This window comes from Platalea leucorodia, assembly GCF_965183815.1.
Source record: "Platalea leucorodia genome assembly, chromosome: 6".
Lineage (NCBI taxonomy): Eukaryota > Metazoa > Chordata > Aves > Pelecaniformes > Threskiornithidae > Platalea > Platalea leucorodia.
Genome location: NC_138828.1, coordinates 68139873 through 68166527, shown reverse-complemented (window position 1 = coordinate 68166527; position 26655 = coordinate 68139873). Strand labels below are relative to the sequence as shown.

Sequence of the window (26655 nt, the reverse complement as noted above, 5' to 3'; positions counted from 1 at the left end):
TGTTCCTTTCATTGGAATCAGCTCCTGCCTTTGGAACACTATGGTACCACTGTAAAAATGAAATATATATTTCATAACTGTAAGGCAGTATAAGATAGAAAGAAGTGTTGGTTTATGTGTAAATTGATTTGTATTTTTAAAGTAGTGAAAGGGGGTTTTGCCTTTTTTTTTTTTTTTTTTTTTTTTTTGAGCCTTTACGTTGTAGGTTAAAAAAGCTGAAAGCATATGGTAGCAATTTTTTAACCTCTCTACATGAGGTGCTTGTCAACGGAGGTCCATACGTCCAAAGCTAGTTAATAACAGCTGCAGGCCAAAGTTCCTTTAAGAGCTATTGCCGTGTTCCAAGATTCTGAAAGACTTTGAACAAGTGAAGTTGGCCACAAGGGAAAGCAGCAGGTCTGCATTCTGCTTGTTAAGTGAACCCTGTTTGAACAGAAAAAAACGTGGCAGAAAGTCAGAATTTTCATACTATAAAATTTGACCATAAAATATCAGATAGGATTGGCTAGTGGGCTGCTGCAGCAGCGTACAAACCAACCATTTGGTTCAATCTAAAACTTTATTTTGCTGATTGCTTCAATGAACATATTCAAGGTTTTTTTTGTGGAAAATTCGGAAGGCTAATTATACCAAGTACTTTTTTTTTAAAGAATTCAGAGAATCCGGAAACATAGGAATACAGTTATGTTTGTGTTTACATTTTGTACATATAAAATATGAAGTAGAAAGGGAAGAACGTATGTGAAGAAGAAAAAATTGCAATTCTCTTGACCTTGTGCTGCTTTCTCAGTTTTATATTCATTTCCATTTTTGCCATGTTCTTTTCAAAGCTGTAGTGAATTATAATTAAGAGAATTCCCTCCAGACAGCTTTCTATGCAGTTTGTAGCTGCTTTGCAGTTTGGAATAAGTCCAGACTTAAAATGTGAAGTCACTTTTTCAAAAGATATGGTCTGTATATTTTTGCCGATTGGTTGAAAACCTTCATGGTATATTAAAGCCTTTATCAGAAAAAGCTCTTTAGAAGCATTTAGAGGGAACAAGGCTGGCTGGTTGGTTATCTGCCAGTAATAAAGTATCAATAAACAATACTCATCATTGTTGTTCAAGCAGAATATAAAGCAGGATGCTTGACGGAGAATATGTTTTGTGCTCTACACCAGAATGGTGCTGGATCAAAATCTGAGATCTGCAATACATTTCTAGGACGCTGAGTGCCCCTAGGTGGTCACAACTAAAAGTACAGCAGGAACAGCTTTTCCCCTGCTCATCTCGTTCCTGCCGATGGACAGCTAACCTCTGCTGGGCACTGGGCCCTGGTCTCAGCCTCTGTGGCACGTTTTTGGGAAGCGTTACTATTAAAGCAGCACTTCTCTTCCTTTGAGAAGTCTCTGCTTTACAGAAGAGCGTTTGTGTGGTATTAATTTTAATCTGGAAATTGCTGACATACTGAAGTGGCAGTCTATCATTACTTCCACTTATGGCTCCAATTTAGCCCTTGTCATTGCAGTTGTCAGTATCAATTGGGGATTAGATGGGGTTATGGCATGCAGAGTGGATGGTCAGTGGATCAGTACCACTTTTCATTCCTTCTTAACACAATCCTTTTATTATCAAGCCTATTGATACAATTTTGTTACTGCTTTTCAGTTTTCTATATACATAAAATGTTTTGGGGATAAATTGCTTCCGGACTTGTTTTTGGGTTCTTTGCATGCCATTTCTCTACTGTTTTTGAAATATGCAAGTAATGAAATGACACAGAAGTGGTACCACTTCTAAAATACACATTTCTAAAGTCACACAGTCAGTTGTTTTGAAAACGCTCATTTATAATGCATTGATCCTTGGAAAAGATATGCATTGTAAGACTTATCCGTCCACCTTCTGCACAAATGTGTTGTCGACTTGCCATTGTAAGGGAAGCAAGCATTGTACAAATAATTGAAATATCATTTCCAAAGATTGTGGAGCCAATTCCAAATGTTAAGGTTTTTAAAACTAGTAGTGCAATGCTATGCAATAATACAATTTATTTTAATCTTCATCAGATAAATGGTGTCTCGAATCTCGAAGTACAGTATGTGAGAAAACAAACTTTGTGTTTTATCCTAAGAGTTAGGTTTTCATTGACCTAGACATTTCTGCAGGGAAGGAGGGGGAAAAAAGGTAAATCTTTCGCTCTCTGAGAATTCTGGTGAATTTGCTTCTATGGTAACCAATTAGCCAGAGCTTATTACTCATGTAAAACAGGAACTGTTTGCATTTTTAAAACCTTCATTTGCAAAACAGCATGTCTAAATGATAAAGTTAAATTTCTTTCCCAAGACCACAAGTCTTCTTTGTAGGTGGAAACAACTAAGTTTACAGTTTAAAAAGCAAGGGAAAAGGCGCTCCTAGGCAGCAGCATCCATCCACGCTAAAAGCAAATATTTGTTTTTGGAGGAGAGAATGGCTGTCCCCGGAGCAGCCAGCTTAGCAAAAGCAGGAATGGAAGGGCAGAGCTCATCTTTTATGGAAGTCAGATAAATTTCATGCTCTTTAACATCGACTGTGACTGCAGGCTTTTCACTGAAGCCTGGCTCCTTCCCCAGTGTGAACAAAATAGGAAAAGTGATTAAAGTTCACTCAGTACTGGACAGCAGGAGGCAACCGCTCCGGTATCTTCAGCTGAGGGAGAGGGCGAGAGGGCTCTTTAATAAGTCTTGTGAGGCTTCTTTGAAGAAAAGAAGTAGGACTCGTAGGGCCTATAGATGCCTACGCGAACATTCATTCATTTCCTGTACTTCATATGGCGTCTTTGACACATTGTAATATTGTCATCCCCTTCATTAAAATGTTCATTATGAAAGCGGAAAGAGAGAAAATGTAACTGTTAACCAGAGTCAAGGGTCAGCAAGTTCTGCTGTGAGCAAAGGGCTCGGAGCTGCCTCGGATAATAGCGGCAGCTCTGGGGCAGATGCGACAGAGAGACAGAAAATGGAAATATGGACCTTACAAATTGTCCTGTTTAGTGTCCCATCTTGTGATGGATGGGAGTCTTGAGCATCCTGACAAGTCCCGAAAGGCTGAAGTGGCTAGCAGATCCTCCTGAATCCTGCCTTTTGGCTGTTTCTCTCTGTCTCTGCCTCTTGTTCTGTTTCTCCCTTTTTTTAGTTGTGCAATCAGTATTCACACATTCTTATAACTAATAGGATTAGAGGCGTTGCAAAGGGATTTGAACAAGATAATTAGTTTACTGCTTAGTCCACAATATAACAGGCAAAACCCCTCTGAGAAAAGGCAGACAAAATGGGTCAGAAAATGTGTGAGAAATGAGGTAAGGTCTCTTAAACAGGGCCTCAATCAGCTATAGCATTATGAAAAGGTCCTGGAGTATTCATTCATTACTGCAGACTGTTGACTTTTTTGGCTTGGCCACCAGAGGTGTCAAGGAAAGAGACTGAGCCGAGCAGTGGGAAGTGTTGCTGGACACCAAGGAGTCTGTTTCAAGTGCTTCAGTGCAGTTTCACCTTCTTTGCCACCACGCCTCTAGAGCAACGCTGGAAAATCGAAGCTTCTTGTAAACTTTGGTCTGGATCGCATGCTCAGAGACAGGCAACTGAAGTATCAAATCAGGAAACTTACTTTAATATTATGTTTGAACCTCTATCTAGCAGAGTTATTTAAAGCAAATTTTCTAGCAGTGGGTTGAAGGGTTCCATTTAAATATATCTTTTCTTGTTTTAAGATGTGCCACACAGAAAAAGCCCCCAAATCCAGTCCCCCACTGTCCCCCCTCGGTGATACCAGTATGGTGTGTGAATTACTTAGTGGTGGTACTCGGTTTCCAAAGGAGCAGCAGGAAATACTTCAAAGTTCCTGCCCATTTTTTTTTTCTTCGCCTGTGAAACTTGTATGAACCACCAGCCTGATCAAAGCTGCCAGAAGTTGTTAGGAGACGTGTCAGCCTGGGCTTGCCTGCGTATGGTAACTTAGAGGTGCCTTCTCTTTGGTGGAAGAAACAGCAGGAGCTGCTCTAATGAACTGTCCAGCAGCTCCATCTTGCAGTGTATATACAACCAGGGGCGAGAAGAGGTTAATCTATAGGGGAATGAATTAGGAAAGCAAAGCAAAAAATGCCAGGGAGCGGTACGACCAAAATTCAACTCGAAGTCAAAGATGGTTGCTGACATTTTCTGTTTCTTTTAATGAAACTCTCCTTTCAATCTGTTGGTTTTTCTGTCAGCTTGCAAGTTTTAAATACTTCAGCTGCAGTGCAGGAGTATGCATTATGTACAATACAGAATGTCATGTTGCCTATAGCAAATTGACCTCCCATTCATTTTAAATACCTGTATCTTATTCTGATGGAGATTAGATTCCTAATCTTAAGATTAGACTCACTTTTATTTCGGCATAGGGATTTATTAGTATAATCTTTATCTGCTCATAAATGTAAAGGCAACAAAGACGTTCACTATTAGACATGTACATACATGGTAGTAATATGAAATCCTTATACTGTAATCCTAGCTGTTGTGATTTTCATCATTAAGCTCATTTACCCCAGAGTTTTATCTTGTTTTTATTTTTTAAAAAATCTGGCAGTTTCCCTTTGTTATTTAAATGCTTTTTCTGCAATTCCCTGTTCAACTGCAAGCTAAGATGTCATCTCTGCCTCAACTGGGAATCTCTATTTTGTGTTATTTGAATATTGAAAATACTGTGGAAAACAGACCGTGTGAGGTATTTGCTGGTTCTTCCAGTCAGGCATTGTACCATACATACCTTTACATACATGGAGGGTAATTTCCAACTGGAAGTGAAGTGTGTCCCTAATTAAAAAGCAAAACAATATAAGAAAACCCCACAGGCAGAAATTGGTATAGGTATGCAGGAGACATTTCTAAGTCTATAAGACTCTTCTTCCTGTTCTATATAAAAAGAGGTGTTAATCAGTATTATAAATAATATGTATCTATAATGACATTTCAGCTAGGTTACAATAAAAGGAAAGTTAAAACAGAGATTCAGGAGAATAAAATATATATCTCAAAGTTCGTCAGAGCATTTATTTTTAAGCATAGACTTAACACTTGAATAAAATCAACATGACTGACACACAAACTTATGGTTTATTTTGTATGGCCATGCTGTTTTGAATGCTGGCTTTGAATCTGGTAAGTCCTTTTCCTTGGGGTACCAGGATTTTAAGTTCTATTTAGGATAGGGTTATCTCATAGTCTCTTTTCAAGTCTATATTTCTATATGATTGTTTATGTTTGATTAAACTGTTCAATTAGTACAGCTCATCAAAACATCTCTGGACATATTTTCCCTTAAGATGTTTGTGTAATACATTATATCAGTGAGGAAAATTTGGCTTATTTTCATTATTTATAGATGTGGATGGGAAGATGGTTAACAGAGGGCAAAAGAGATACGAAAGAAGAAACTGCAAAAAAAATTTTATTCTGCAGATCCGGGGCGTAATTAGATATTCTGTATCCCTACTGAATGCTGAATTTGATCTTTTCATTTTCACAGATTGCAGACCTTTCATTCTCACCCACGGTCTAGTTAAAATTGATACTAAGGGAAAATATTTGAATATTTTTATCCCTGTTTGGAGCAAACATTTGTAGACATATCCTCATGACTCCTTGGTTCCTTTGGTGGTTTTAGTGTATTTTTAGTTCGCATATCTGAAGCACTCAGTACTACTGCAGTCCAGCTCTCAGACTTATGCAGTTGTAAGCCAGGGATGAATCCTTATCTGCATTTACTGTAGCTCTTCCAGTGTATATTTTAACTATTTTTGATTCTTCCCAGAAGACCTACTGCCTACCATGCTGTCATTTGTAGCACAGTTCCTGTGTTACTCTGCAGGGAAGCAGACCTGACTTGACATTTTGAAGTATGGTATTATCTCGAATGGTCAGTCCTTCTAAAATAGTGACCTTCTGCCCCAAAGCTTTCCTCTGCCTGGCCAGGAGCTGGAGGAGATTTCTGTCTCTGAGAAAAATCCTTTAAACATTGTCATAAGGAGTGCTAGGGAGAAGCACATGAGGACTTTGCAATTTCAAAATGAAAACCCCCATTTTTTTTACAGGGGGTAACTGAGAACTTGGCAAGATCCACCCCCCAAAGAAAACCCAAAAAGCAGCACCAAACCCCTGAGTTTTGTTAAATATAAAAGACAATTTTGTTAAGGACTCGTGCATGTTCCAGTTGCCTTACATGTTATTTGTGGTATCACAATGATAGTTCGTCATGGGGTAAGATGAAAATTTATAGAGTGATTATGGAAAAGAAAAATATTTTCTTGCTTTCTTGTTCTGTCTCTCCATCCGAGGAGGATTTTGTCTTTGTTCATATACACTTAAATTACCGAAACCTATAATGAAAATGTGTTCACTGCTGTTTTTCACTAAGTATTTTGTGATTCGAAGATATATTTGATCACGTGTTTAACACTAAGCTTGTGAGTAGTTACAATGAATTCAATGGGATTTAAACACATATTTTAAATTGTACATGCTTCAGTGCTTTCCTGAATTGGGATGAGATTATTTGTATGTTTGCAGTTTAATAAGAGCTATGTTAGCTGAGTTAGTGTAATTTTCCATCCTACATCTCTGAAGGTGCTGTACCATAACCTATACACTTCATGTTGTCACAGTCCATCTTACAAGAGTGTAATAGATTTTCATTTAGTTGATAATTCAGAGCTTTGAAGAGTAATGCTTCTGTTTGTTTTCAGAATTGGTGGGGACTAGGAGCATTCCCTTAAATATACTTGATTCCTAACCTATCAAAATGAAGGTTATTGATTAGTTTAAAAAAAAAAAAAAAAAACAAAAAAACAAACCAAACAACAAAACAAAACAAAACGAAAACCAAAACCAAACCAAAAAACCCTAGAAATTATCATTAGGGAGTTGGGGGGGAGGGGGAGTTCTGGGTTTGTTGGGTTTCTTTTAAGGTCAAAAAACAGTGGCACTGTTTAAGTACTCCCTGTTTTTGTGAGTGAGGAATGAGAGGTAAAGAATTGGCTCAGACATATCTGGGGGTGGGGAGGAAGATGTGCAGTAAGTGGTTTTGCTCACACTATTGGAACCTGTCTTCATTGGAAACAGTTTTTCACTCTGTAAGAGGCACAGTAGAAGCTGAACTCAATTTTTTCTGCTTGTTTCCAAGACAGATGCTTTTTGTCTTGAAAAAGTTTCTTCAAAGGAGGCGTAAATACTGGTAAATAGTAGGTGCATATAGAACTACTTACCATGTTAATCTCTTTTCCAAATCACCTTAAACATATAGAATAGATAATTCAAACAAAGTCGTGACTGACCTGAATTTACTATAAACATCTTGGTTTTAAATTAGGAAATCAAGGTGTGTATTTCTCGTGCACTGGTTAAGAATTAAAGCAGGAAATTATGCTGACAAAGGAAGTGAATGGGAACAGGATACAGAGTTACTCTGTGATTTAATACATTGTCCTAAATATGTTAGATGTATAACTCTACAGAAATTTTAGCTCTTTACTGCCATAAAGCCGTGACTTTCTTAAGTGATATATCTTCAATAATTCTGCAGTATTTTGATTCATAAAAGTTGAGTAGATTGGAAGGGGCTTAAAAAATGCATTTTAGTAGGCCTTTTGACAGATGTGATTTAAAAGCTTAGAGAAAGCAATGCACCTGTCACTTTTAATTGCAGAAAGCTTTCCATCTATTAACTTTATTTTGCCAGAGCCTTCTAATGAAAAAGTTCCAGTATCTAATTTAATTTAATTTTCTTTGGGTTTGCCAGAAGAGCAATTAATTTTTAAAACTTCCAACTATTAAGCTGTGCTTCAGAAAGCAGTCTTTCTATCTTATATACCATTTAGTTTCATCATGTGCTTGTCATACCTTAGGAAGATCTTGATATCCTTGAAGAAATGTGGCAGTGAAATGTAGACATAGTGCTGCATAGTCTGTAGCACTAGGTAGGGTTTACAAATACAAATGTTCATATGATTGGGTTATTCCTATCCATCATTAGATTGCATCTCTCTGGAGCTATAAGTACATCTGTGCCTGGCAGGCTTGTGTTATCGCCAGTGCATATGGGGACCATGTGTCAGTCTTCCAGCAAAGATATATAGCGTTGTGTAGAAGCAGGATTGGATATGCTTGTATTTCAGCCTCTAAATCAATTTCTGGGACCTTTGCTACAGATGTTGGAAGCTGCAGGTCTGTAAAACAGTATAGTGTAATATGAACTGCAACAGAAAAATAAGCATAAGAGGGAATTAGCCATATGGCAATAGACAGCAAGTGCAGTGGAGCCTGTGTAGAAGCAAATCCTCACACCTTCTCAGCTATCTGTGTAAATATTGTTTAAATTCAGTCACCTCAGAGCTCTGAGCTGGTCCCGTTCTCAGAGGAGATCTGTTCTTACTCAGCTAAAAGAGTGAGTACAGATACATTCACTTGCTGTTGTAATATACATGTCCTAGGATTTTTGAGCTGGTGAAACAATTACTGAATTCCTTAGAAGTACTAATGGATTTACACAGACTGCTTTAGCAGAAAGCCTGGCTGTGTAGTGCTGAGATGTTGTTGTTGCCTTTAGTGGCTATTATTGATAGAATCACAGAATCATTGAATCGTTTAGGTTGGAAAAGACCTTTAAGATCGTCAAGTCCAACCGTTAACCTAGCACTGCCAAGTCCACCACTAAACCATGTCCATAAGCATCGCATCTACACGTCTCTTAAATTAACCTCCAGGCATGGGGACTCAACCACTTCCCTGGGCAGTCTCTTCTAGTGCTTGACTACCCTTTTGGTGAAGAAATTTTTTCCTAATACCCAATCTAAACCTGCCCTGGTGCAACTTGAGGCCATTTCCTCTCATCCTATCGCTTGCTAATTGGGAGAAGAGACCGACCCCCACCTCACTACTGCCTTCTTTCAGGTAGTTGTTGAGAGCAATAAGGTCTCCCCTGACCCTTCTTTTCTCCAGACTAAGCAACCCTAGTTCCCTCAGCTGCTCCTCAGAAGACTTGTGCTGCAGACCCTTCACCAGCTTCGTTGCCCTTCTTTGGACACGCTCCAGCACCTCGATGTCCTTCTTGGAGCGAGGGGCCCAAAACTGAACACAGTATTCAAGGGGCAGCCTCACCAGTGCTGAGTACAGGGGCACTATCACCTCCCTGGTCCTGCTGGCCACACTATTTCTGATACAAGCCAGGATGCTATTGGCCTTGGCCACCTGAGCACACTGCTGGCTCATATTCGGCTGGCTGTCAACCAACACCCCCGAGTCCTTTTTCTCAGGGCAGCTTTCCAGCCACTCTTCCCCAAGCCTGTAGCATTGTGACCCAAGTGCAGGACCCAGCACTTAGCCATGTTGAACCTCATACAGTTGGCCTCGGCCCATCGATCCAGCCTGTCCAGGTCCCTCTGCAGGGCCTTCCTACCCTCCAGCAGATCAACACTCCTGGCCAACTTGGTGTCCTCTGCAAACTTACTGAGGGTGCACTCAATCCCCTCGTCCAGATTGTTGGTAAGGATATTAAACAGAACTGGCCCCAATACTGAGCCCTGGGGAACACCGCTTGTGACCGGCCGCCAACTGGATTTGACTCCATTCATCACCACTCTTTGGGCCCAGTCGTCCAGCCAGTTTTTTACCCAGCGAAGAGTACGCCCGTCCAAGCCATGAGCAGCCAGTTTCTCCAGGAGAATGTTGTGGGAAATGGTGTCAAAGGCCTTACTAAAGCCTAGGTAGACGACATCCACAGCCTTCCCCTCATCGACTAAGCAGGTCACCTTATCATAGAAGGAAACCAGAATAGTCAAGCAGGACCTGCCATTCGTAAAGCCATGCTGACTGGGCCCGATCCCCTGGTCGTCCCATATGTGTCGTGTGATGGTACTCAAGATGATCCGACCAAGATATGAGAGCAATGTCATGTGTTCTTATATTTAGGCTTATTTCTTAAATCCCTTTTTTTTTTTAATCTGGTTTTTACAAAATGCAATCATTTTAAGTCTTCAAATGTTTCATGGTGTATTTCAGAATCAGTCCTCAAGCAATAGGGAAGCTTATGCATTTTTTGTTGGGTTTTTTTTAAGTACATTTAATAGCTCTTTCTTCCCCTTCCACCACTCTGTCCTGAAGTCATCTGTTTACTCACCACGAGACTGTATAATAACTTGTGAAAGCAGACATCATTGTCACCCTTATTCATCCTAGGTATGCTGTGCTCTCATTTGATTGCAATTACTTGACTGATACCCATCCTATCCAACTGCCTTTGTGCCCCCAAATAGCAAAACAAAACAACCCCCTTCCTAAATTAAAAAAAACCCTCATACAACAAAAATACCACACCACACACACAATCACTTTTTATGCTAATTATTAGGGCTTCTCAGTAGGATTTTCTGGATATTTACTTGAGCAGAAGCTCCATCAGCTGCTTAGAAGAGTCTGGAAAATGGTTGAAGGGAAAGAATTTTTCATGGAAGCAATTTGGAAAAAACACTTAAAAACCTACAGATAGAGGAAAAAAGTCTGAAGGAAGGAGGGGAGATGAGTTTTTAAAGGGCAATTAAGAACAGCCACTCTTCGATGGTGTCAGTGGAAAAGTGCAGTCCTGGAACAGAAAATCTGAGCTTTGTGGACTTTAAGCTTAAAAAAGTGTCTGAATGAAAATTATTACTAGTGCAAGCAGCTGAACTTTTTTGTAACTTTGAGGGGAAAAAGGGATAAATATGGCAGAAGTAGCAATACATTTTAAGCTTTTCTTTAAATAATATTAAATTCAGCTTTGCATGGATTATTTTATAGGTGAGTTTTCCTAAAACATCTAAATGTAATTTTCATACTGGTAGTGTGGCAAGAGAGTACAGCCAGGGCTGTAACAAGCAGTGGGGTTTTGCACATTCTTACATTTGGGAGCAGTCTGATGCAGGTTTTTGTCCTGGGTTGTTCTTTTTAGTTTGCTATTGATGAAGAAATTGGTTGTGATCAGTTCATTCTGGAATTACCAGTTTCCTTTTCATTTTCATTGCTTACATACTTTTTTACCATTTTTACAAGGGTTTTCAATTCTAAATGGCCTCTGTGTTCAGCGAGGGTACACTGTTCTTGTTTTACAGACTGATTGTACTGCCTCTGCTCTGTTCTCAGCTCCTTTTACAACAGGAAACTGTCTCTTGAAATTCTGATTCTTTGCATGGCATTGAGAGGAAAGAGACTGTGGTGAAAGGAGTTTGGGGGAAGTGGCTGGAACAGCCACAGAAAGAGCCGGCAGGCTCAAGAAGAAAGAAAAGCCTGGAGCCCTTGAACAGAGACTTGAGACTTGTGAGGTGCTCAGCTAGAGTATTAAAGTCATTTCATCCTGGTCAGTGGGAAGTTTTAGTTCCAGAATACTTGAATATTCATATCAGTAATTGCCCTGAAGTTTCCCAACAATTTCTTTTCTCTTTTCTCCTAAGAGCTTTTAATTGACTTGTATTAACCAGCACATACACAACACAGAAGACATAGAATAAACAAAAAATCCAGTCCAAAAAAACTATCCAGTTACTCAAATAATTCAGCTTGTTCTTACTGCTTGGTATTTCGTTATCAGTGAAATGGAGGATGATATGAACACACATGTTTCTGTCATCCTTTGCAGTATTAGTTTATTCTTATAACAGCTTAAAGGCCTAGTTCTTTGGGCCAGAAACCCACTGGTGCTAGGCACTGTACAAACAAAAAATAAAATAAAAAAACCCCAAACAACCAGCACCTTGTAAAACAAAACAAAGTGTTTCTGTGAAAAATATTACAGTATAGGAAATGACAGATGGGTATAAGCAGATGGGTGAAGCCCAGGAAAACAATGATATAATATTGGTCATCTTGATAAGCAGTAATTATGATGGTAGCTTAGCTGTTGTCAATTTTTTTAATCATCCATGGTAATCCTTTTATAATTTGCTTTGGTTTCTTTCACTGTTCTTAGCGTGCTTTTTGGCAGTGTTGCCTCAAAGCCTGACGCATCAGTGTTTCACATATATTATGTGACTACGCACATATTGTATAAAGCTGAGACTGTACAATAAATCTGTCTGTTAAGCAATCAGCCCGTCTCAAGAGACAATCCCCAAATTGCATCATTCGACTCAAGTAAAGGAAGAGTGAGCACAGTGCCATTCAACATTAATGATCTGCAAGATCATTTCTCATTTACTCTCCAAATTTTGACTGTCCCTTGACAAACTGTTCAAGGTTAGTTTTACTGTTAGGAAGCACTTGGAGTACTCAGCACTGTTATTAGACTAACAGTTTGGAGCTATACTTGATGAAAAATGTCTGTGTCCAGGGATGTAATTATTCCTTACCTGTATTGGAATAGCAGCTATGCATAATGGGGCTGGATCAGGAACCTGCTCTGCTCCAATTTGAACAAAGAGAGAAATGCCATGCTTTGCTGAGTGATATTTCAGAAAAGAATATACAGGGTTATAGACCGTGTAGTGAAACTAGACAACATACCAGACAACCTTTCAATCAGTTTCTAAAAGTGCTTACGGCTTCAATTCCAAAGCAGGTGAAACAATATTAAATATTAAAGACGTGTTGACAGCTGTAAACTCCTGCTAAAAAAGAAGTTTTGTTACGGGGAAAAGTAGTGATAGATTTTTCAGATACTGTTGAAGAGGTCTTTTAGAAAGTTAAGTATGCCATCTCATCTATTCTTAATGCGAGTGGATCCCCAAACCAAGCCAAATGGATGTTTCAGCCATGCATATGCTGAGTGTGTAATGCACCAGAAGAAGTGAAAGTTACCTGGCAGCATCTTGCTTCATCCTTTTTAAGTCCTTAAATTGTAGTGCTTTTTCAAGTCTATCAAGTGTAGTAGTTGATTAAAAATTAATCACCAAATCACCTATCAGAGATTGGTGGAATTAAAATAGCAGAATCTTTACTCTTTCCTTACAAAGAAATGGTCTTTTATGGCCTTGTGTGAAATAATAACACATAAAGATTAAAGTTATTTTCTATTTTGCCTTCAATTCCAACCTGGTTAAACAAAAAAGAGGGAAACATGCATGAACAAAAACCATATATGCTTTTACAAGTTATTGGCTGGACTAAGTTATCATTTTTGAAACATTAAATGCAAGATATACATCCATATGGCTAAAAGTCATCTCCCACTCTGCAAACACCAAGGAGGGCTGTAGGTAAATGGTGCCCTCACATTTCACAGCTGTGGTGCTGTTTTGGGCACTGTTAAGGGAATGGTATTGCCATTAAAATGTGTGACAAGCAGCAGTCAGTAAATGTTGCTCAGTATCTTCCTTCAGCTTGACCAATTTGAGACTCTATGGGGGATAAAGAATTGGCGAGTTTTTCTTTGGGGCGGGTGGGGGTGTTCTTAAGAGCTTCAAGGTTTTTTTTTCCAAGGATCTTTTTCTATCAAAAGGATTATATTGAAGCCAAATTTGAAGTAGTATTGCAATTCTCTCTCTTAGAAATTGTGGGTGGTCCCTTCCTCTCTAGGAGCTACAACGTGTAGTTATTTCTTTTTTTTTTTTTTTTTGTAGTCCTAAACAAAAGGGAATTACATATTAATTTAGTGGAACAGACTAATAAAGACTGCTTTCCTCATCAAAAATAATTTCTAAGACTCCAGTAAAACACATGTGTGGTCCTAATACTCCTATTTTATTTTACAATTAGCATTTGCCACACTAGGACACTCTAGCACAATAAAGAATAAATGAAGCTCCTTAAGCAATTATTTTCAAATGGCACCAGAGTATACAAATTGATGTAAGTGCACTTTTGGAGACATTGTAGAGTAGAATTGATTTTGCAGCCCATAGATTAACTTTCATGCCAAGACTGAGATTGGAGGTTTTGGCTTATTCCAAACCCAAAATGCGATCCTATTAAAAAGAAAGACAGGCCTGGTACTTGCACTCTGTGCTATTTTCATTCTGCAGAAGTTACCAATTATTAATACTCAAATTTATAAATAAGTCAATATCATGTGATATTGGATGGGTATGTAGAGTCAGGCTGTTTCTCAAACAAAAAAAGATTAGCACTAATTTTCATCATTTAAATTTTTGATGACTTATCCTAAATATTAAGGTTGAAGGTACTGATGAACTCTGAGATTATCAGGCTGCCAGTGCTGCTATTCTTTAGTTGGTTAGTTTTTCTGTTTTGTTGTGTATATTATATTCTGTATGCATAAATGATCTGCACCTCTGCTTTAATAAATAAATAGATAAAATGGATAAAAATATCTGCTGCTTAAATAATACAAATAATAACATAGCCATAGATATAATCATAAGTAAGTTTCATTCAATTATAGATTTATAAATGGATAACGTTTAAAAATCTGAAGCATTAAGAATGAAAGAAATTTCAGTGATATCGTTAAAAGTGGTATGATTAAAAACTGAGAGATGGAAGTGAGCAGGGAAATTCAGTCTGAATATTCTTAGAAAAGTGGAAGATTCATTCCTTGCCATAGAAACTGCTGTGACTCACATCATTCTGTCCATATTGCAGTGGTGATTGCCCTATGTTGTGAAATATGAAATATTCACTTGGGCAATGTAGCACACCGTGGCATAAGGAGTGATCCTGCTTTAGCGTGGGAATAGATTATGTGTCTACTATGTACAGCATCTGAATCTCTAGGGAGTCAACAGAGCAAATGGAAATTAGTGATGCAGAGAGAACCTGCAATTCTGTGGTCTAAATTTTTCTCATCTGCTTTGTGCTCCCCAGCATGGTACTGATACATACTACCACTGATATATACTACTTTGGTTTCTCCATTTGTAAAGGGAGGTTAATAGTACCTTTCTCAGACGTGAAATTTTATTCCTCTTACAGGAAGCAGGTTGGAATGATGATATGACCAGCAATAATGATTTACAGAACTAATGCTAGAATTTATAACTCAGATTTTTGATCTTCACAAGGAAATAAATATGTGCGTGGAGACATATCAGCCGTGGCTGATAGTATTGGACTCCTTTTGTATCTTCATTATGAAGAGGAATAGCTGTATTGGATGTTTCACTGAAGAATAAAAAAAAATCATTTGAATTAATAGGAGGCTATATAGTTTATTTCATAATCAAAGAATAATGGTACAGCAGAATTCGTGGGTTTGATTTTGGTTTTGGTGGGGTTTTGTTTGTTTGTTTGTTTGTTTTTTCCCCAGTACAAGAGTTTAGACTGAATTGTTAAGCATATATTTTTTTAAACATTTCTATATTCTCTCTGTCTTAATTGATCTGTAGACCAGCCAAAAAGCTACGCCTTGCTAAAAGAACATGAGAAGCCATTTGGGTATAAGATTATCTTCATAAATAAGTGATACAGTACGGTAACTTGTTACACGGTAACTCTATAAAGCCAAACATATGTCAGTATTGTAACAATTAACTGGGTAAGCCTCATTTGACTGATGGGAAAGGTACTTACTTGTTTCTATGTATTATATTTGCTGAACATTGGATAAAAACCTGTTGTGTTATAGATTAAAACATTAATGTTTGTTTAGTAAGCTCATGCTACATTGTGATATATTTCTACCATGATGGAATTCCAAATACGCTTCAATAGGTTCAGTTTACCTGAGCTATTAATTTTAGAGGAACTATCTCTCCAGGATAGTCTCCCTGCATTTACACCATAATGTAATAGTTCAGTAGCATCTGAATTCTTGAAGACTTTGTACTTTGGTTTGATTCTCATTATATAGTTCTGAGAATAATTTTCATGCTTACATACCTTATCCTAATAGAGTAAAACTAGTGGTTGCTAAAGCATGCCTCTGTAGCATTCAAAAAAGGTCTTACATTATATTCCTAGTCATACTGGAACTTTGCAATTTAAGAGTATGGTTGTGTGGTGATAAATGTTCACAAGCAGTAAAAAATATCTGATCAAAAGTTTTCCATGATAATGCAAACCACCTAATCTGGAGTAGAAATACCTATTTATTATCGAAGTTTAGAAAGTGGAAAACTGTCTGGCATTTTAGGAGTGAAATCCAGAGATCCAGTCAAACACAAAAAAACTACTTTGCCATTTCATTCTGTCCTCTTTGCATTGGAAAGCCCATTGCTACAGCAGCTTTTGCAAATAGACACAGCTGCTGGTGTTAATGATAATATGAAATAATCTCGTTCCATCCTTCCCTCGAGACATACAAAGACACAGCTGAAACTTGGGGCCATGGCTTACTTCTCTCACGCTGTCACATCACAGCATGTTCTCACCTTCCAGGAGCTCAGGTTTTACTGCTGGTGTCTTCACTGCCTCCCAGTGAGGCAGAGTACTTTGTTTTCCATAACATCAAAAGCAGAGGAATATATAATAGCTCTTGCAAACCTCGGTCTTGCTCTGGAATAGGTTTGAGGTTTTAGATGGCATGCCTCATTAAGGTGACTGTGGCTGGAGAAGTGTCTCGGGCCATGTAAGACCTCACAGATGTCTTAATGAAGTCCAGAATCCAGCCAGTAGCCTGTGCCGGAGCAGGTTTCACAGGCTCTCTCTGCAAAGAGCTCCTTAATGAGCAAGTAGTCTCTGTCTTCTCCCTGCCACCTAAATTTCTGTACTTTTTAAGGTGTACTCAGATACAGGTATGTTGTAGGAACACCGAATAGTACTGAGGAAAAAGCAAACCATAGTGAAAACAGCTGAAAAGGAGAGGACCATTTGATATTCATAAATGAATTGTTCAGTTAGTTTTATTATTTTGGGATAAATATCTAATTGATACTTCTGTTCATAAAAAGAAGCTGTTAATTGTTCCACCAAAATCATCTAGTTGGACTAGATGATCATTGTAGGTCCCTTCCAACTGAACTATCTTATCCTATTCTAAAATATGTTTTTTTTTTTCCCACCACCTTTGTATTCCAAGGTCCAAATTCATGTATTTGATTTTCAGTCAAATAATTTAAAGAAATTCTCATTTAGTTTATTTCTTTGAGTGCCCTGTAGTCTCATTATCTATGATAGTTTGCTACCCTGTATGGGCATGGGGGATTTCATGCAGAATATAGTTAGCTAATGTTAAAACTGTTGTTTTCCAGTAAGAAAGGAGTACTAAGCAAGTCTTACTTTATTTGTGTCAGATATATTTAAATAATTATTAAGGATGCTAATCATGGAATAGCCACCTTCTGAGCTGTTTTTATGAACTGGCATAAATAGACTGATAAGTATTCAGTACTTAGTTTGACTTAGTATTTCTGCCTTTTCCTTTAAAGATCAGGACACATTACTCATTTCCAGTACTCAGTATTTTAGAAAGTAGAGAATGGCACTATAGATTTATGATATCGCTGGTCAGACAGAGAGGGAGGTTAAACCGTAGAGGAAAATAAAATTACAAGTAATTAAATTTACAAGCAGGTTTGCCATCTTCAAAAGATTTATTGTTTCAGAACAAACAATGGTTTTAGCCACACAAGAAAACTGTGATACAGCCTTAACAGTGTATGATATAGATATTATATGTGGTGTTTCAATTGATATAATTAAAAATTTAGCACTCCTTTTAAGGGTAAATGGGATATTCAACTGGGAACCATACATGGTGAGTAATAAAATAGCTGCAATGCAGTATTGTCTGCATTTTTTAAGAGCTGAAGCAGTCTATCAGGCTCATTAATATCAGGTTATTTGAGGGCTTTATCCTCAGATAAAAAAGCAACAGCATATATAAATTTTTGAGGTTTTCTGTGGGAATAGGTTATTATATTCTGGTGGTATGAATTTCAGATGTTAGCAGGATTCTAGGTTGGGGTTTTTTTCTCTGATATACTTCTATCTACTAACCAGTAAATATGATAAATAGAAATGTACCCTTTCCGTCCTGTTCTTAGGAAGGATTCAGTAGTAGCAAGGTTCTGGCAAGGTTTTTCTGCTATTTCCACAAAGCATAATGCATTATGATTACTAATATATCCCAGATCAAAAAAAAAAAAAACAAAACAAAAAAAAAACCAAAAACTGAATACATAAAATGAAGCTGATTTGGGGGGGGGAGTGTGGGGGTGAGAGGTTTGATTTTTTTGTTGTTATTAACTTTTTTTTCCTATTTCATCAGTTTGTGAAATACAGAAATCCACATTCTTTCAGGCATAATTTCAAATTAGACAAGTTCTACTGTAGTGTCATTGAAAATATCAAAATTAAATTGTTAATCTTTGGAAACTGGTTTAAAAGCTGAGGCATATGCGATTATCAGTATACATTGCATGTAAATTGCCTTGACCCAGTTTATTTTAAAAGAAATTATATTTTATGTAAGCACAATAATTCCAGGCCTTACCTGATCATGGATCTTAGAGTCTATAGTATTTCTCTGGTCTTATTGCTGAGTTTGAATAGTTGGATAGACTATGTTAATTAAAAAAAAAAGTTATTTAGGTACAACATATTTAGTCTCTGATTTAGAAACACACACCTTACCTTCTGTGGGGAAAAAAAAAGGATGCAAGTTTTTCAAACAATCACTAGTTGAGCAAAAACTCAGAAATCTGTGTGTTCTCCTCTGTGTATCTTCAGCTTGGTTTGGTATATGGATTTGGTTTTCTTGTTTTGCTTTTGAGAACATGGGGTTTCAGCCAGAATATTACAACTCAGAAGAATGTTTGACATGCACTCAGCTTAAACGTATCTGAAACAAGCCACTAGAAACAGGATGGTGCGGTCGCATCTGGAGCAACACAGGTGCTCATCTGTGCCTTCTCCAAAGAGCCTCTTTTAGTTGCTGCCAGCCTAACTTGCCCAGATGGCTTTTTGTGTGAAAATCTATTTAACCCCAATATTACTGTGCCACCTTTTGGCTTGAGGGCATCTCAGACTAAAAGAGACTGAAGTTATATATGGCAGTTCTGGCCCTGAGCACTGGTTTGGTAATGTGTGAGCAGGGAGGTACGTTGGAGACTGGGTGGTTGAAGGTGCTCTGCCGGCCAGTGAATGCAATGAATAAAGGCCACAAAGTTGCCCGAAGGAATTTTCTTGAAGGGTCAGTGTCTAAGGTACTCCATTTCAGACTTAATAGTTTGGAATATATCTCTCTAGGAGTGATACAATAGTCAAGAACAATTTAGTTGAAAGAAGCCTGTAGGACAACTAGAATCCTCATGAAGACAAATTCATCAAAACATCTTACTAGAGCATTGTGCTTTATTTAAAAAAAAAATCTGTAGTATAGCCGTGGCTTTTTCACTCTAGCTGTATACAAAACATTTTTGAATCAATTCTGCTGTTCCGGAGGTATGCTGAATTTTGATGTAAAGTCTTGGGCTGTAATAATAATGGAGAATAATTTGTTCCAATGAAAGTATCTTGGTCAGATTGTTTGTTTCAAATGTAAAGACAGGTTCATGCCTTTTCTTTCAAAAATACAGATTTGTTCTTGTAAAAGTAGGATGTTCTGTTGTTTAGTGGCTGAAATTTTATGGGAATGCTTAGAGCCTCTTTCATTTTAGGGGTACCAAGTACCATCATAAATTATACTCAGCATTCAGATGCTGCCTCTTTTTGAAATGGGAAGTTAATATAATTATTAGTGCAGGAAAACAATGACCATCAGGCTGAAAAGGAGTTTTGCACCTTTCTTCAGTGCAGAATATAAGCTGCAAAGTCAAAGCAGTGTAACATAGTGGCTTGCAAAATTGTCTGGTTTTATCTACAAAATAGATTTTTGCCACTTTTCCCCAGAAAGTCACAGTGCACCCTGTGCTGCTTGTGACCTTTTTTGTGAGCAATCTAAGAATTGCAGTGGAATGAGTTAAAACATCATAAAAAAGAGACCACACAGCAACTTCTTACAGAGTCCTAGGTCTGCAGTGTGAAATGTAGGTGTAATTTATGCAAGAAGAAAAAGTTGAATGTTTGTTTAAGCCCCTCAAGGTTTTTATAAGGAAACCTTTTTAGACTAAGCAAATGAAAAGTTGAAACAATCAATAAATAATTACTAAAAACTTTCCTGCTATAAATAGGCATAACTTCTGTGTTGAAAATCATAGTTTTTATGAGAGGTAAAATTTTACAATGAAGGAATGAATGAATAACTTACACTGTTATTACATAAAGAATTCCAAGAAAGTTTCACAAACCAGCAGTTGCACTGCAAAAAAATTCCTCTTGGAAAATGGCATTTGTCAACCTTACTTAGCTCTCCACGTTTAGAGGGATGCTTTAAACAGTGCTTTTCACAGGAAGGTTGGGAGCCTTTGCAATCAAGTAGTTCATATTTCAAATGTGCTAAAATTAGCAGGGAACAGTGTACTTTAGTCTACATGAGCCTGTGCTACATGGAAATGGTGTTGACTGTGTGGACCCAGTGGTAAATCCAGCATGCTATTAGTTTGCTCTCTTTCACATGTGCATACACACAGACATACATATGCACACATGCAATCTCAGTGTATTGTTTATTGAGGAACCTGGCTCAATAGCTGTTACTTGTAAGTCCTTGCATTCATCCTAAGATTTGCATTTAGTCGAGGAAAGAATGATTTTGACCAGTGATATTTTTATTAGATTTTTAAAAATAATTTACATATTGTCCTAATATTGTTCATCTTTCACTTTTTTTAATTATATAAAATGGTGAACGATGATACTCTCTTAACTGTCATAAAAAATGCAATGCACCATTACCCATTACCTCCTGCAGTATATATTTATGAGTAAGGCAGTGGTTTACATAGATATATAGCTATATCTGTATTATAAACTAATCATTGATCATGATACAAATCACTACTGCTAACTTAACCGGTTTATGCACGATTTTTATATAGGTAAAATGTATTAGTCAATTAAACAGAAGTGTAAATATAGATATTTGCTGTTTATACTTATAATGGATTTTTTTTAAAGGAAGTAGGCTGTTAAATCATGTTGCTGTAACAAATGCTGAAGGCTGCTTTTTAATTCATTGCCATTGAATTTATTGTCAGAGCAGTGCAGTCATATCCCATTTCAAGATTACTTAGGTGGCTTGAAAATTAAATCACAGCTCACAGATTCTCTTTTTACACACACGGTTAATAATAGTAAAATTTGGTCTAGTTTTAAATATACCTTGCAAGATATTGCAGTGCAGTTAGATGCACGAGCTATGAAAGATTTAGTAAATAGAATGTGATTTTCCCTAAATTAACAATGAATTGGATAAAACAAAGTTACTGTCAATGTATGTAGAATTATTTTCAAAAGGATTATATTGATATAAATTTTGTTAGACTCAGTGTGGAGTTTTATAAAGTCCTCGAATTATTCTTTTTAAGTTCATAAATCTGAAAGAGATCTCCAGGAGTGCTTACTAATAACTGGAAACATGAGCTCATGCTAGATTACGTTTTAGGGAAAGAATATGTCAAAATCATGACTGTTTAATCAGCTAAATGATTCTTGCTTATTCACTTCATCTGAGCTAGATTTCTTATTTCTATGCACCATTTTGCAATGTTTCTTCTAAAAGCTGTCTTTGAAAAGGTTATCTAAAAGATGTCTCTAAAAAGCAAGACATTGCACAATTTTACTTCTCCTGTTAGGGGCTGGAATGCATTTGATGTGCTTCTGGAGTGAAGGTCCTGATTTGGTTTTAGCAAAATGAAATCTCGTTCTGCTCTGCAGACTGACTGAAAGTCCTAGTGTAGATGCAGCTTGTATGCATCTGATTTGTTTCTAAATTTTATTCAGATGCTCAAGCAAGCCTCTTCATATAATTTCTTGTATTCTTGTGTATATGTTGTCTATAGATATATGCATCTCTGAAGGCCTCCAAAAGAAGATCTGATTTCATAATTTTAAGGCTACAAGGTAGATAGGTCCCTTTGGAGGCCTTCAGACATTTGTGAACCGTGTGCGTGGTAGGTATGTTTGATCCAGGGTGCCAAACTGTAGTCTGAAGTGAAACCTTCAAACTGCATACAGTGTAGATACAGCACTAATGACTTTAATCTACTCATTATCTGCTATTGCACTGAATTACTTGTTAATGGTGTATAGTATATGTGAAAAGCCTGGATTCTAGTTTGGTTTTGTTTTTTTTTTTTTTTTTTTTCCCCCTTTCTCCTCTTCTCCTCTGTTACTGTCTTTACTTCAATTCTCCAGGTTTTATTTCCAATGTGGAACTGTGAAGGCCAAAAGTATTTCTAAATTTCAGAAGAACGGTTGGTTATTTATATTGATAGCAAAAAATTATTCATGAAAATAATTTTCTTCTTTTGGAAAAGATACTAGTTTCAGATAGCCTGGTACAGCTGGTCATGCAGGGATTTGGGGGAGGAGCATTAGATATCTGCTGCAGGATGGTTTTTAATGCCTTCTTTTAAAATATATGGTACTTGCCGCTCTGAAACAAAATTCAGAAATATCATAGAATCATAGAATGTTCTGAGTTGAAAGGGACGCACAAGGATCATTGAGTTCAACTCCTGTCCCTGCATAGGACAACCCCAAAATTCACACCATATGTCTGAGGGTGTTGTCCAAATGCTTCTTGAATATTGTCAGGCGCCGTGACTACCTCCCCTGGGGAGCCTGTTCCAGTGCTCCACCACCCTCTGGGTGAAGAATCTTTTCCTAATATCCAACCTAAACCTCCCCTGGCATATCCTCCTGCTGTTCCCTCGGGTTCTATCGTTGGTCGCCAGGGAGAAGAGATCAGTGCCTGCCCGTTGTGAGGAAGTTGTAGACCGCAGTGAGATCTCCCTTCAGTCTCCTCTTCTCCAGGCTGAACAGACCAAGTGACTTCAGCCGCTCCTCATACAGCTTCCCCTCTAAACTTTACCCCATCTTTGTGGCTCTCCTCTGGACACTCTCTAGTAGCTTTTTATCCTTTTTGCACTGTGGTGCCCAAAACTGCAGACAGTACTCAAGATGAGGCCGTACCAGTGCAGAGTAGAGCGGGACAATCACCTCCCTCAACCGGCTAGCAATACAGTGCTTGATGCACCCCAGGACTCAGCTGGCCCTCTTGGTTGCCAGGGCACACTGTTGGCTCATGTTCAACTTGCCACCGACCAGAACCCCCAGATCCCTCTCCATGGGGCTGCTCTCCAGCCTCTCGTTCCCCACTCTGTATATACATCCAGGGTTGCCCTGTCCCAGGTGCAAAATCCAGCACTTGCCCTTGTTAAACTTCATATGGTTGGTGATTGCCCAGGTCTCTAATTTGTCTAGATCTCTCTGCAAGGCTTCTCTGCCCTCGAGAGTGTCAATGGCTCCTCACAGTTTTGTGTCATTGACAAACTTAGTAATCCTTCAAATCCTGCATCCAAGTCGTTTATGAAGACAATAAAGAGCACTGTCCCTAAGATGGATCCCTGCGGAACCCCGCTAGTGACTGGTCACCAGCCTGATGTAACCCCATTTACTATAACCCTTTGAGGCCAACCCATTAGCCAATTGCCCACCCATTGCATTATGTGTTTATCCAGCTGTATGCTGGACATTTTGTCCAGGAGGATACTGTGAGAGACAGTATCGAAAGCTTTACTGAAATCCAAAAAGATTACATCAACTGGCTTCCCTTGGTCAACTAGGTGGGTAATCTTGTCATAGAAAGAAATTAAGTTTGTTAAACAGGACTTTTCCCTTGTGAACCCGTGCTGACTGGGACCAATGACTGTGTTGTCTTTCAGGTGTTTTTCAATAACTCCCAGAATATTCTTCTCCATAATTTTGCCAGGCACAGACATGAGACTGGCAGGCCTGTAGTTACCGGGGTCATCCCTGTTGCCCTTCTTGAAGACTGGGACAACATTTGCCAGCTTCCAGTCAACTGGGACCTCTCCAGATTCCCAAGAGGAAAATCATTGAGAGGTCTTGCTATGACATCAGCCAGCTCTTTGAGTACCCTCAGATGAACCCCATTGGGCCCCATTGACTTATAGGGATGCAGCTGGAGCAGCAAATGCCACACAAGTTTGGGGTTGGTTGGGAGTTTATCATTCTCGCAGTCATGGTTCTCTAGCCCAGGGTTCTGGGGGTCCCAGAGCCCATCATCAGTGTTGAAGAAGGAGGTGAAGAAAGCATTAAACGTCTCTGCTTTGTCTATGTCCCTGTTTGTGAGGGGACCATGCTCATCAAGTAACGAGCCAATGTTATTCCTGGCCTGCCTTTTGCTATTAACATATTTAAAAAATCCCTTTTTATTGTCCCTCACAGTACTGGCCAGCTGCAGCTCTCGTTGAGCTTTGGCCACACAAATTTCCTCCCTACAGTGGCGAACAGCACCTCTGTAGTCCGCCCATGTTGCCTGACCCTGCTTCCACTGGCCATACATTTTCTTTTTTCACCTTAGTTCTAGAACATCCCTACTCAGCCAAGCTGGCCTTCTACCTCACCTGCTTGACTTCTGACATTTTGGAATTGCCTGCTCCTGTGTCTTAGGAGGTGGTACTTAAAAAGTGACCAGCACTGAGGGACCCCAGCACCTTCAAAAGCTTTTTCCCAAGGGACCTTACTAAGTAGTTCCCTGAGCAGCCTGAAGTCAGCTCTCCTCATATGCAGAGTTGAGGTCTTGCTGGCAGTTTTCCCTGTTACCATAGACTTTTAACTTGACTGCTTCATGGTCGCTGTGGCCAAGGCAGCCACCAATCACCACTTCACCCATGAGACCCTCTCTGTTAATAAGCAACAAATCGAGGAAGGCATCTTGCCTGGTCGGTTCCCTTAGTACCTGTACCAAGAAGTACAATATATTGATCTCAGACATTATACAGCTTGATGGTTGTTGTTTCTCAACAACTTGCTACTTGTTCTTTTTGCTTGTTTTCAGTCTTCATTGCATGAAGCTGAACTTACTATCAAACATTTGATGTCATGGGTATGGAATTGGTTGAAAAGTAAAATCAATCAGTTAAAAATTAAATCAGTTTGGCCTTCATTGTTAAATTATATAATGCTTCTGCTTTTTGTTTGGCATATATATTGTTGTTTTGTAAAGGAGCTACTTAGTACAACACAAATAAACTAATTTGAGTATTATTGCTGCTTCTTTGTCTTCAATTGCTAATCAGTTAAGGTAATAAAATAAGCTTCATTGGAAACATTGACTGAACTGTAATGGCTGAAATTATTTCCTTACATGTTCTTTTTGATATACACATAAAGAAATATATATGGCAGATTTTAAGTTTAATTTACTTTTTTTTTCTTAGTGATCTTAGTGAAAATCAGATTCAAGCAATACCAAGGAAGGCATTCCGAGGAGCAGTAGACATAAAAAATCTGTAAGTATTTTCCTCCTTCTTGCATATATTCTGATGGTAATGCTTTGTCAATACAGTGTCCTTTTCTTGCATGAGATCTCTTTTTCCTAAGCCCTTTTATAGCTACTTAAGGAATCTGCATAAAGACAACATGTACCATTTGTTTTGGCAAAATACTTTAACGTATCTTAAGCATCCTAAAATTACCCTATATGAAACCTAAAACATTGAAATGGAGTTGAATACAACAAGGCATTATAACTATTTGCTTATGGTAACCTGAGTTTAATATCTTAATGTCAGGCTATTTTAAACATTTAATTGTTTCATGTGGAAAAATTCATTTTGCCTTGGGCCTAAGAGTTTGCCTTTTGTTAGCTTGTATAAAAGAAAGAAAGAAAAATCATGCTATTATCTAGTTTTGCTAACATATATTTTTGTACTTGTGTGACTACTTTTCTTATGCAGTTTTCTCCTGTGGTAAAATAAGTCTTTTCTAAAAGACAGATACTCACTTTCCTGAAGATAGTGACCCTGAAGTTCATGGACAGGTTTTGAATTCTTATGGCTTCTAAATGTAGAAATATGTGAGTTTCAAGACAAAGGAAAGCAGTGACTTTTTGTCTTTCTGTTTAGAGTGGTAGATCAGTTTAGTGGACTGAAAGAGCTGAATGACCTGAAGACTGTGATGAACTTGTATAGTAGGAAATGTAAGGTCATGCACTCAAAAGCTATAACCCCTGCTGTAAGCTGAGGACTCCTCATTTAAAAACAACCAACAAAGACAGAGGACATACACTAGTGGGTTCCAGAAAAACTATGGAGCTGCTAGTGTGATGTAGCTGTGAAAAAATGTAATTGCTATCTTATGTGGCATCAATAAAAATAGGGAAGTATTAAGTCATTATATGAGGTTTTCATGTACTTTCTATTGAAATACTTTTTATTAATTGAAGTTGCCAGTGTTAAAAAGATGAACTTTCTAGCTGTATAACTTTGAAAATGGAGTGTTCTGTGATTATGAAGGAAACGACATGATGTCATATCCTCAGTAGGAGGGGACTGGACAGGAAGCCCTTTGCGTTTCTGTCTTCCTGTGATGGACTTCATTCTGCTGCCCACAACACTGCGCACAAATCAGTTAGGAGGGCGTTTTTTTCAAAGATTTAGCAGAATACCCAAGAGTTTGGCCTAGTTGATAATGATATTTAGAAAATTTTATTTTTTTTTTTATTTAACCATATTTGTGATATGGTTCTTCCCTGCAATGAAGTCCTACCACATCTCAATGGAAAAACTATTATGTTCAAATCTATTATGTTCAAAAACATGCAAGCGCTTCTCAAAGTAGCTTTGTTACTTTGTTTAATTGATGTTTTATGAGTTGCTATTCAG

General features: G+C 38.0%; 1 protein-coding gene across 2 annotated transcripts in view; it reads left to right on the top strand.

Moving 5' to 3' along the window:
• Positions 1-26655, top strand: part of SLIT2 (slit guidance ligand 2) — a gene marked incomplete at its 5' end in the record, with an annotated part of 272507 nt that overhangs the window by 135725 nt on the left and 110127 nt on the right. For both annotated transcript variants that reach the window (XM_082315199.1, XM_082315198.1), the window contains one exon: positions 25210-25281. In XM_082315199.1, the coding sequence (XP_082171325.1) occupies positions 25210-25281 (72 nt within the window). The remainder of the gene's footprint in view (positions 1-25209; positions 25282-26655) is intronic.